This window comes from Stigmatopora nigra, chromosome 8 (assembly GCF_051989575.1).
Source record: "Stigmatopora nigra isolate UIUO_SnigA chromosome 8, RoL_Snig_1.1, whole genome shotgun sequence".
Lineage (NCBI taxonomy): Eukaryota > Metazoa > Chordata > Actinopteri > Syngnathiformes > Syngnathidae > Stigmatopora > Stigmatopora nigra.
The window spans coordinates 582,742-594,017 of NC_135515.1; the positions used below are offsets into that span (position 1 = coordinate 582,742).

Genomic DNA, 11,276 nt, shown 5'->3' on the forward strand with positions numbered 1-11,276 from the left:
TAGTTTTTTGGGGGGTGAATTGACAACATTGGCACAGCAAATGTTTTCATGGTGTATTTATTGAAAATGCTAGAAGGGGATAAAAAAAGGTTAGAGCAAGCAAATCAACATTCAAACTAGTCGCCCCAACCACCCCTATGAAAGCCTCCCCAAATTTTGATTCCCTCATACCAGGCATCTACGATTCCATCCTTTGATCCAACTTCCTGGTCCTCTGTTTTTCTCGCCATTATCACTGAAAATCTTAACATTGGCAGGTGGCGGGCTACTTAAAAAAAAGAGGGGTGGAAAAAATAAAAAAGTTGCTCCGGGACGTCCGCCCAATTATTAGTTGTGAAAATTTTGTTGGGAAATCCTGGAAAACTGATCCGGTTCCCGAGCATCCATCCTTGCCTATAATCCCTTTCCTAATAATGGATCCAGCTCCAAAGGATTGCGATCCACTGAGCCACTTCTCTCCAATCAAAACCTTGAAATACCAGGAAGAAAATCAGAGGCAGACCGTTAGAACAGAAGGTACAAAAATTGGGGGGAAATTAAAAAAAAAAAAAAAGAAGCCAGTAAGAGGCGGCAAAAACAATCCCTAACATGACTTTTTTTTTTTTACACATACGTCATCAAGTACATTTCTATGACAACATTTTGGTGTGTGTTTGTGTGTGTGGCAGGCCAAATAAATGACATGCACGACAAAGAAAGCAATGACTTGACGGAACGTGAATCATACCATGGCCTCCATTTGACGTCCTATTCCTGACCATACAAATGAAATGTGCTCCACCACAGTGGCTTTTTATTCCAAATCACTTTAATCCTTGGCTTCTGAAGTCTAAAGGAAGACACAAGGTAAAATACAGTTAAAGCGTTGCTGCTTTGGCTTGGTGTTTGTCCAATATTTCTTCCTTATTCAATTTGCAAAACAATGCCTTGTTTTGGAGGGGGAAGTGAGGAGGAAAAGTGTACAACTACATATCAACTTTTAACACAAGGACAAATAAAAACAGGGTTAGGAGTTCACTCCTAGGGTTGCGAAATTGTAGCAACCCTAGTTACATCAGAGGGCGGGGTAAGCGAAAGGGGCGGGGGGTGAGGAGTTTGAGCAACGCCACGGGGGCTTCCCTAAGAGCGCGAGCGCGATCGGGAGCCGCCGCTGTGTCGCGGTGAGTAGCGCGGGGAGGGCCGCCCGCGTTCCCGAGAGTGGCTCCGGCTCCTGCTGGGGGTGCGGCTGCGACTTCGGCTCCGACTGCCGCGGCTGCGCGAGCGGGACCGTCCGTAACTGGGGCTGCGGGGGCCGCCGTCTAATTTCACGCGAACGTACGACGTCTCTCCCTGGCGGCACACAACACAACTGCACATTGTAGGAGGAAGGGCAGCGGCGCCCAAGTGGTTTGGGGACGAAGCGGGCGGGGTACTCACCTAGCACATAAAATCCACAGAGGAGAAGGAGAAGGTTTAACAACATACCTCGTGCGAGCGGAACTTGGTGTTGTCCAGCTTTCGGACAGCATAGGTCATGTCTTCCTTGCGCACAAACTCTACAACGCCCGTGCCGTCCCGGTACACGTCGGCGTAGCACACGTCGCCCGCCTCGCGCATGTGGTCCTTCAGGTCCTGCCAACTTCCGCTCTGAGGGAGCCCTGAACGCCACAAAAAACAAAATGGCAGTGAGTTGAAGCAGTGTGGCCATCTTACAATAAATCCAAAAAAAGTGAATCCGGAATGATGGAGGGAAGACTGCAATGTCTTTTCTCTATCTGCCCGAGCAACAAAACACGCCGTGCTTTTTATAGCTTCAAAGCGGTTTGGCCTGAAAATAGAGTGCGTGTGTGCGTTGCTCAAGTGGGCCAACACTTCAAAGGCCATACTTTGCATCTCAAACCCAAACACTCATCAAAGCGACACTTTGAAAACAAGTTTCAGATTGTGGAGACATTGAAAATAGGAAAGTGCACCAAGCAAGTTAATGTCAGCTGAGGTCTTACCGGATACAACCACTCTGTACTCGGATCGTCTGGACGGGGGACCGTAGCGACCCCTGTTGGATCCGCCGGTAGGGCCGGCGCTGCTGCCTCTGGTACCCCTGCCGCTCCTGGGGAACTCCACGCGCAGCCGGTAACCGTCGTAGTCGTAACCGTCGCGCCCGTAGACCGCATCGCCGGCGTCCCTGGCAAGGAAATCCAGAGATGAGCCACTTTGAGCTTTTTCGGGGTTAAGTTTAAATGACTCCGGGGGGAAATTGTTGTGCTGTCTATGAGACTACATACATTTTAGTCAGAAACTCGGGTGTATATTATTGCTGTAAATTTTATAACAATGACGGGATTCAAGATGGCAGCTTTATTGCCTTTTAAAAGATAACTGTCAATTTTGCAAGTATTGGCCTGAGCAAATGTTAAACGATGCAAATAAAAATGTACACCGGTGCAGTCCGTTAGCAGTTAGCCACAAAATGGCTGCCCACAGCCTGCAATTAGCTTAACCAATGTGGCAGTGGTGGCTTACCTTGGGTCTTCGAATTCAATAAAAGCGAAAGGGGGCCCTCCTCTGCGGTTTTTTAGGTCGATGTCCCGAATTGCACCGTACTTGTAGAAGACTTCTTCCACGTCTTTGGTGCGGATATCAGGCGGTAGGTTGCCCACGTAGATTCGGCAGGCGTTGTTTCCCGCAGGGCCTCTTACAACCCCAGACATTGCCGCTCGTACTGTACCGGTCGATTAAAAATAATTCAAATAATTCCAATAAGACCTTAGTCGGAGCGGAGAATTCCCCGAAAAGTGTGGAAACAGCAAGAGTTTGTCGTGCACTTCGTTGTTTGGTTTGCGGTTGGGGACGCGTTCCCTTCTTACCGCCGAGCCTTCCCGTTTCCCTCCGCCAATGACGAAACTTCCGGCGTGGTCCCAGGCGTGAGAAAATGTAACCACATCCGCGTAAGTAATTAGTCCGTGACCAACCCACCCCCCAAATACTAACGTTGGTCACTTTGAAGGACAACAAACTAGAGAACAATAGCACAAGAGTGGTTTAATGTGAACACTTTTATTAAGAACGAAGTCTTGTAAACAATACGAGCACAGACATGTAGTAAGCGAGTTATGCAATATGATGAATAATGTTTTCAAATAAGATGACTAATTCTTTATAAGATGCATATGCAACCAGCTAGTTAACGTGTTAACAACATCCTTTTTTTGTATGTTGATGGAGTTTCACTGCATTTAAAAGGAGTAACAGGATCCGTAGACGCCGTGCGCAGAATCGGCGTAATTGTCGGCCGCCTTGTACTTTCCCCGAGACGCCATACTGTTAATCTGTAACAAAAAAACACAAAATCATAAGCATTAAGTTCACTTAAATGTTATTTTTTTTGTCAATTGATTTTTCTGGGTGTACGTGAACTGTCAACCCGCAGAGGGCAGCAAAAACACCGACTGAATTTGGTTGAGACGTTGCTTCTCATTTATTATATTTTCTCTTGTGAAAAGAAGAATGTTAATCGTTTGATGCGACTACTTTATCTTTTCTAACCTCAGCCCTCTTGACGAACTGCTCTGTAGCGGCCTTCTCGTTCTCCTTGTGTCCCCGCCAGGCCCGCAGCGCCGAGGCCTGCAGGGCGCGGCCGAAGGAAAAGGTGAGGGTCCAGGGTTTGGCCAGGGGGCAGTTGTTGATGGCGTTCAGGTGAACGGACGCCTCTTCTTCGCTCTGGCCGCCGGAGAGGAAAGCTATGCCTATCCGGGAAGGTCACATCTTTATCAGACAGACGCCTCGTCAAAAGTACCAGTGTCATGTGTCTGAGAGCCAAAATATGGTTTAGCAGCAAGCGTCCTCCTTCACTTACCTGCTACCGCTGGAGGAACGGTTCGACGCAAGGCGGTGAGTGTCGCCATGGCGACATCCTCTGGGCTGTACTTTTTGCTGCAGGCGTGGCCCGGGGTGACCATGTTGGGTTTGAGCAGGGTCCCTTCCAGGTACACGTGGTGCTCCGACATGGCTTGGTAAACGGCCGTCAGCACCTGGACGGTGACGTCATGTGACTTTGTGGGACGGACGGGCGAGATTGGTCACTCACCTTTTCTGTGACATATTGGCACCGTTTCAGGTCGTGATCTCCATCCGGCAAGAGCTCGGGTTCGATGATGGGCACCAGGCCTTGCTGGAGAAAACGCCCCGGCGGGGTCACGTCAACACTATTAGCTGCCCCCGCGTATAAGCCACACCCCTAAAATGGCCTTCAAATGGTCGGTAACCCTTTCTCCGAGTCCGCTCACCTGCTGGCAGATGCTGGAATAACGCGCCAGGACGTTGGCGTTCTCCCGGATGGCGAGCTTGGACGGGTTGGCCTCGCTAATCTTCATCACGCAGCGCCACTTGGCGAAGGAGGCGCCGTCTTTTTTGTACTGGGCGCAGCGGTCCGACAAGCCGTCCAATCCTGCGGCAAGCGGAGACGTCGGAACGCGGACAACCGGTCGGTCGGGCGTCCGGAACTCACCTTGGGTGGTGGTTTCTCCGCAGGTTCCGGCTAAAGGAACCACGCCTTTGTCCACCTGAGCGACCAAAGAACGAGGGTGGGCTTGATTTTTTTTTTTTGCGACGGCGCCCCCCAAAAGGAGCGTACCTTGACGCCGACCAGGACGCCCCGGTCCCGGATCATCTTGACGAAGCTGACCCCGGCGTCCGAGTGCTGGTAGAGCGTCTCGTGGAAGAAAATAACGCCGCCGATGCAGGCGTTGATGCGCTCGTCGGCGCCGAAGAGGATTTGGCGGAACTGACGGCGGTTCTCCTCCGTGTTCTCCACGCCCACCTGGGCCAGGCGCTTGGCCATGCTGCCTGCCAGACACACAAACCGGCGTGGTAACTTGCCATGAAGTAAGCAAAGTTGACGATCCGACAATGACTCACGCGGTTTAAATAGACAGACGGGGATTGATTACAAGTAGGAAGACCTCCCTACCCACGGACTCGTCGGCGGCCAGGACTCCCTTCCCCGGCGAGGTGATGCGCATGGCCGTCTCGTGGAGTTCCTTCTTCTGGGCCTCGGACAGGGCGGAGAATTGGTGCGTCATGGCGGGGAAGTGCGAAGCCACCTTCAAAAGAGGGCGTCTCTCAGATTGAATGGTCGTTTCAAAATGACAAAATGTCTAAAACGGACTAATGATTAATTTCATTTATAATCAAACCCTAGGAATAAATGAGGAAAAGGACAAATGCAAACAATAACAACATTCATCTATCATTTTTTTTTTACCTGATAGAAAGCGAAGGCTGTCTCGATTGGTTCTGGCACGACGAACGACGGCGCCGTCCTTTTCACAGCGTCCCGGGCTGTGGGCGGGGCTGACACACCCCGCCTCCTACACCATACAAGGGCATAACAGCATCTTTTTCAATCATAACAATAACGTAGAAAATCCAGCCTTATCCGCCAGCTCTCGGCGAATAAAATCCAATGAAAAAATGAAATAAATGACCAACTATCGTGTCAAATGTAGCATTTGGGAATCGGTCCGGGTTTAGCGACGCCAAAGCTAACCCATTTTTAGCCAACGTGCTATACTGGTTTTGCTATTTTGAGTGCAATTAGCGGAAATATTCCCTCGGGTGGCGTGGTCAACCCTCCTGCTAATTGGGTCCTGGACTTTTTGGATCCTTCGGGGCTTTTAAAGAGTCTCGGGGCGCTTAAACTTTGTACAAAACATTCATTTGAAATCAGAATAAGGGGAGAAACAAGGGGGGGGGGGTTGGGCCGCTCACAACTAAAGTGGGCTAACTCCATAATGAAAGAAATTGTTGGGGAGGAAAAGGGGTTTTTAGTTTTAGGGGGCTTATAAGGTTTTCATTGAGAACTCAGGATAAAAAAAAGTTTTAAATCAATTTGTATTTGAGTGATTTCAAATTTGTGTGAAGGCAAAACAAATAACAAATAAATGTGTTTGGTGTAATAGTGGTCTAAAGGCACAGAAAATGTATCCAATCATTTGTTACATCTGACAATATTTCGAGACAATTATTGTCATCGCAGACCAGAACGCATCTGAAATCGAGAGAGCTTTAGAAACTAAGGTGGGCTAAGTCCAGTATATGCCATTTGATTTGAAATTGTATGGATACTAATGGGAATGCCTCGTTTAAGTTGGCACCTACAAATTTGGAAACAACGTCACCCGCAAAGTAGCATTTACTTCTATTTAATTGCGAAATCCCCAGAGTGATCCGATGAGTGTCAAATAGAGCAATTACATGCGCATTTGTCCCAGCGGGAGGCCAATTAAAAGCCCGTAATAACCCGACTTTATCTAGCGCTTCTATTGAGGCCGCCCTCATTGGCCCGCTGGATACAAATGGGTCATCTGCAAGTTGGCCCTAAATTTAAAGAAAAATAAATGAAAACAAGACAAAGCCAAAACTATCTCGAATGGACTTTATTGTATAAAAGAACAAAGTAGAAAAATCCAGCAGAAAGTCTTTTTACAACAGTAAAAAACAAAAGCGGTCACGGTAAACATCATGAACGACGTGAAAAAAAAAACACAAAACAGAAAAGTGCACTTTGAACAAAAGTACGTCAAGATCTTTTGAACTGACGGCCGCCATTGACGGCAATGACCGTCCGTCTTATTGCCGTCATTGGCGACCAATCCTTGAAGTGGTTGGGGTCATCCGGAATTTTCTTCTTCTTCTTCTTCTGTATAAATCCTCCATTTCCGTCCGTCTTCTTGTAACTTTTGAAATCTTCTTCTTCTTTGTTTTTTATTTCCGCAAGGCTAACACGGGCGTATCCCTAGTTTCTCTCAGCAGGAATGTACGGAAGACAAAATAAATTAAACAACATAATAAAGGCAAACGACAACAACAAAAAAAACAAAACAAAAAAGCTACAGATACGCTACGGCAAAATAAATTACATCCCAAACAAATCATTTTAAAGCATGTTGAAATACTTGTGTTGGGACTCAAATTAAACAAAGGTTTCCTTTTGTTCTTCCAAATACATCTCAAATCCACTGGATTTATTCTCTATAAATCATTGTAACACAATTCATTTTTGGATGGCTCGTATTTACACTCAGTGTGTTTATGGGGGCACATGTGTGTATGTGTGTGATGTACGAACATTGTGTGTGTGTGCGTGATTTGTCTGTACAAAGGCACCGGGTGTGTCTAATGAAGTAACGGGGAGGGGGGGTCATTGAACATAACTGCTTAGCCATCAGCTTTAGCATAACTTGTGTCCACAAATGGTTCCGCTTTCACAGTTAAAACAAAAAAACAAACAAAAGGCGCCTAGTGGGAATCCTACGCCAGCCTGTAGAGGGCGCTCAAGGTACGAGCCGCCAAATTGAGGACGCCTCGGCCGGCCTCTATCCAATCTTGCAAGTGGGGGGCTTCGTGCTGAAGGGAGGGGAGGAGGAGGGCACACACGTCAATAAAGCGCGGGGAGAACCCGACCCGAGCCTCCAAGACAAACAAAGATGACATCATCGGCGTGTGAGGATCGAGCGGCCCAAGAGGGGGCGGGGCGCTTGTTGACGAGAGGGAGGCCGGGTGGAGATAAGGAAGACGACGGCACATTAGGTCAACGTTTGGTCCGAGTAAACTGAGCTCATTGATTATACGGTCAAGGCCGAGGCGAGTGGGCGTGGCCAATCAAGTTAGGCTAACACGTCGGTTTAGGCTGTGGCCACATCACACGGTGATGTCATCGTGCCCCCGCCCCCGTTCTGTCCTATTTCCTCTTAGCTCGCACATGTCTTTTCATTCTGATGCAATGTTTGTGCATATTGCCTTTGGGACCCCAACAGGGGCATAGCCCAGATGTCAAATCATTTCCTCCTTATCCAAACACTCATTTTCCTTTTTCCTTCTAAAGCTGCTGCACATATGGCACACTCTTTTTTTTTTTTTTTAATATTTGTTTTGTTTTCTACTTTGTAGCTCATTGCTACAGCGCCTACGGAATCCAATATTTAGATTTTTGAATGGAGTTTGAGCACTCCATTTTGTATCCGCACTCAAATTTGCTCTCTTAACTCTTAGGAAATTTGACTGGAAATGACCTATAAATGCGCTAAAATGACAAGGAAGTAACGCAAAATGACCTCATTGCCTGTCATGCACCATAATAGATTCACTTCAACTGGGGATGGGATGCTCATCTTTAAGCGCACCGCCCAGGCTCCGCCCAGGCTCCGCCCAAGCTCCGCCCCCGATGAATTTTCAGATGACTTACCGCTCTCAGCACGCCGGCGTTAAAATCATCCCCGATGGCACGCAGCTGGTGGGCTACAATGGTGGTGTCGATGGGCCTGGATTCCAGCGTGGCTCCGCCTCCTGGAAGCGAGCGGTCCCCGGGCGGTAAGGGGCCGCGCCTGTCGGCCGCCTCGGGGCCTTGCCGTTGGTCTGTGTGGGAAAGAATAACAAAAGTTAGCTTTTTTTTGTTGTATATTGAGTCGCAGAATCGGGCATAAATTCATAAAATATGGGAAGCAGAGATGAATTAATGCATAAATTCAAGTAGATTGGACATCTATCCCTATTATATGCAGTAACACACAGGTGAAGTGACCTGGATTTGAACCCAGGACCTCAGAGCCGTTCGGCCGACATGCTAACCACCCGCTACACCACAACTATTAATAAAAAAAATCTGTGATAGAACAATAACTACCAGATTTAAAGATAACAAATACTCTTATCAAATACATGTGGATAGTTTCATAAACAAATGAGATAAAAAGACAAATGAGCTAAAAAAACATTTTCCGTTAGCATCAAATCAAAACACAAATTCACTTAATTGACCAGATACAGATTTTGGCTCTTCCATTTGAAACACCTATAACAATATAATGAGTCTAATTATTATTATTTTTTGGGGCAACTTGAGTGTTTTTAAACATTATTCTGGCCATTATTGATCTTAATAAAAACCCAAGCAAAGCACAAAATGAGCATATGGAGAAATGTAACACGTGACTCACCCTGCATTATACAGTACTGTATTGATGATAGCAATTGTCCTTGAATGGGCTAATTTGACACTTTTTGTGTGACAGATAGTCAGGGTAATGACAATGATTTTGTGTATTTAATCATCTGTTTGGTGGAGTGTGTCAAGCAACAGGAAACACAGGCTGCAAGCGGGACAAGTCTCAACATGCCCGCCCGGCAGACCAGACAGCGACAGGGAGGGGAGGGGCCATTAGGGAAAGGAGGCGGGATGGGGGAAGTCAAGGGGCGGATCCCAAAAAAGCAACTGACCCACCTACGAGTCCCGCCCGGCCTTCTTTAAAAGGTGCAAAACTTTCCCCGAGTTTCCATTTGAGCCACATGGCAACAACAAAAATCAGTCACTCATTTGAACTTGAGTGACTGCATACCAAATATGGCTAAATATACAAATCGCGTGGCAACTTTAATGCCCTCATCGGCACGTGGTCATGCTGTCATTTATGCCCAAAACCGGTCGGGGCGCTTTTGACTGCTGCTTGCGTCAAAAAGTACGTCAATTTATACCTTGATAAGTATTAGCCTTGGTTTATGACGTGCGAAAGATGAAAAAAATTGTGGTTTAACAATTAGCAACTGGGTTATACGAGTTTTTTCCCATTATTTAAAGGTTAGGACAACAACAGTCCCATTAAGTATTATTCCACTATGGCATTTCATGTTTTTATGAATAAAAGTTTCATTTGTATCATTACAAGCAACTTACCGACAAGGATGCGACATAAATAATTAACTCTGAGGAATAGTTTGGCAGTTGTGAATAAAAACAGAAAGTAATTTCATCTAATGTAATCCGAGTCCAATATCATTACATTTGGAAAAATGCCAATTCGGAGGCAAACCACAAATTGACAAGTCATATTTATAAGTAGTTATCCGAATATAACATTATAGCTTTGATGGATTTTTGCACCTGAACCACTATGAACTAAACATTACATGTCTACATTATAATTTCCTAAACACACGCCAGTTACGAACTTAGATATTTACATTTTCAAACTATGACTATTTCCACATTCCAATGCATCACTTATGGCTGTTTTTGCACATGTTGACCACAATTATTAAGCACTAATAAAGTCTTAATATTTCACATTTTCACTGCGATCATTTTAATATGTGACATGACCAAATTTGTGTTGTGGCGAAGGAAGCAAAAATCCAAATAAAAAGTGATACTTCACCTGATTGTTCTCCCAGGATGCCACTCTGCACGCCAGGTAGTGAAGGCGGTGGCGTTGGCAGATTGGGTTCGTCCTGGTGGTTCTGGTCCTGGTTCTGCTGGTGATTGGTGGGCACGGTGTGCAAAAAGGAGTAACAAGCACTTGGGTGTTGGTGGGGCAGAGGGCCGCTTGCCCCTCCAGCAGCCTCACTCACGCTCTCAATTGCTTCTGCACGTGCCATTTTAGGAGAAAGCTAGAAAAAGGGATAAAACGATATATTTCATTACACTAGTGATACACTACTGTCCGTTATGTAAAATGCCATACCCTCCTCCACCGCCAGATGGCAGTACAACCAACCCTTCATAATCCGCAGTGTTTGTAAACAAAACGCACGCCCGACTATTTAAATACATCAAATTTTAAGAATGTCGTGTACTCCAACTACTCCGTAAACAAACTTCGGCTTCAAATAACAACAATAGTCTCAAGTGGTGACAACTCGAAGCGAGTTGAAACGCATTTGCTAATTGAAAATGGCTAATGAAAAGCCTAGCTTTGTTTTGTCATTGATTGGAGAGCAATAAAGTTACGTGTCCACCATTTTGTCTTACCGGTATGCAATGTGCCTGCGTGGAGAGTTGCTCTTCGAGTAGACAGGCGCAAAGCCGGGCACAACGGAGGTGGGCCGCTACGAGGAAAAAAAGTGTCACGTAGAGCGTCCAAAATATATTACTTCATGTTAAACGAGCTCGCCCGATGATATCTGGCTCCAAATGGCGAAATAGTTGTACGTCCGCTCGTTGGCTCGCTACCGAAAAGTTGTCGACATGTTTTGCTGATCCTCGTTTGTTTCAACTGTTTGCCGCCGACCGGGGGGCTCACGTTTTTATATGAGCTTGCAACATCCGTTAGAGCGTTTCAAAATAAAGTGTGTCATGTATGGAAACCTCTGTGGGGAAACGAGCTGCCACATTAATAACATCTAATTTCATCCTTTTTTTCTACTTTTTTGATGGCCAATTGAGAAAAAGAGAGTAAAAAGTCCAAACATTATATATTAACATATCATTAACAACAGTAAAAAGAAATACACAATAAAACCAT

General features: G+C 46.2%; 3 protein-coding genes across 5 annotated transcripts; all 3 read right to left on the reverse strand.

Moving 5' to 3' along the window:
* Positions 1-41: 41 nt before the first annotated feature.
* Positions 42-2,894, reverse strand: LOC144200317 (serine/arginine-rich splicing factor 1A-like). Of its 2 annotated transcripts, XR_013327087.1 has the most exons (5): positions 2,503-2,894; positions 1,983-2,164; positions 1,465-1,637; positions 728-1,329; positions 42-469 (listed from the first exon to the last, which is right to left on the reverse strand). XR_013327087.1 is itself a non-coding variant. In XM_077722394.1 (4 exons), the coding sequence occupies exons 1-4, from the start codon at positions 2,688-2,690 to the stop codon at positions 1,120-1,122; spliced, it is 753 nt and encodes a 250-aa protein (XP_077578520.1). In that variant the 5' UTR covers positions 2,691-2,894; the 3' UTR covers positions 42-1,119. The 2 variants fall into 2 exon arrangements, 1 of the variants encoding a protein (XP_077578520.1); XM_077722394.1 differs by having other exon boundaries at positions 42-1,329.
* A 122-nt stretch (positions 2,895-3,016) lies between these two features.
* Positions 3,017-5,322, reverse strand: LOC144200316 (fructose-bisphosphate aldolase C-A-like). Its single transcript, XM_077722393.1, has 9 exons — positions 5,243-5,322; positions 4,949-5,081; positions 4,613-4,824; positions 4,487-4,541; positions 4,266-4,426; positions 4,067-4,150; positions 3,836-4,010; positions 3,526-3,725; positions 3,017-3,308 (listed from the first exon to the last, which is right to left on the reverse strand). Exons 2-9 carry the CDS (start codon positions 5,058-5,060, stop codon positions 3,216-3,218), a joined length of 1,092 nt encoding a protein of 363 aa, XP_077578519.1. The 5' UTR covers positions 5,061-5,081; positions 5,243-5,322; the 3' UTR covers positions 3,017-3,215.
* Positions 5,323-6,401: 1,079 nt separating this feature from the next.
* On the reverse strand, positions 6,402-11,051 carry bbc3 (BCL2 binding component 3). Of its 2 annotated transcripts, XM_077723448.1 has the most exons (4): positions 10,784-11,051; positions 10,191-10,422; positions 8,225-8,394; positions 6,402-7,386 (listed from the first exon to the last, which is right to left on the reverse strand). In XM_077723448.1, exons 2-4 carry the CDS (start codon positions 10,408-10,410, stop codon positions 7,291-7,293), a joined length of 486 nt encoding a protein of 161 aa, XP_077579574.1. In that variant the 5' UTR covers positions 10,411-10,422; positions 10,784-11,051; the 3' UTR covers positions 6,402-7,290. The 2 variants fall into 2 exon arrangements, with proteins under 2 accessions (XP_077579574.1, XP_077579575.1); XM_077723449.1 differs by lacking the exons at positions 10,191-10,422; positions 10,784-11,051 and adding an exon at positions 8,976-9,181.
* Between the last annotated feature and the right edge of the window lie 225 nt (positions 11,052-11,276).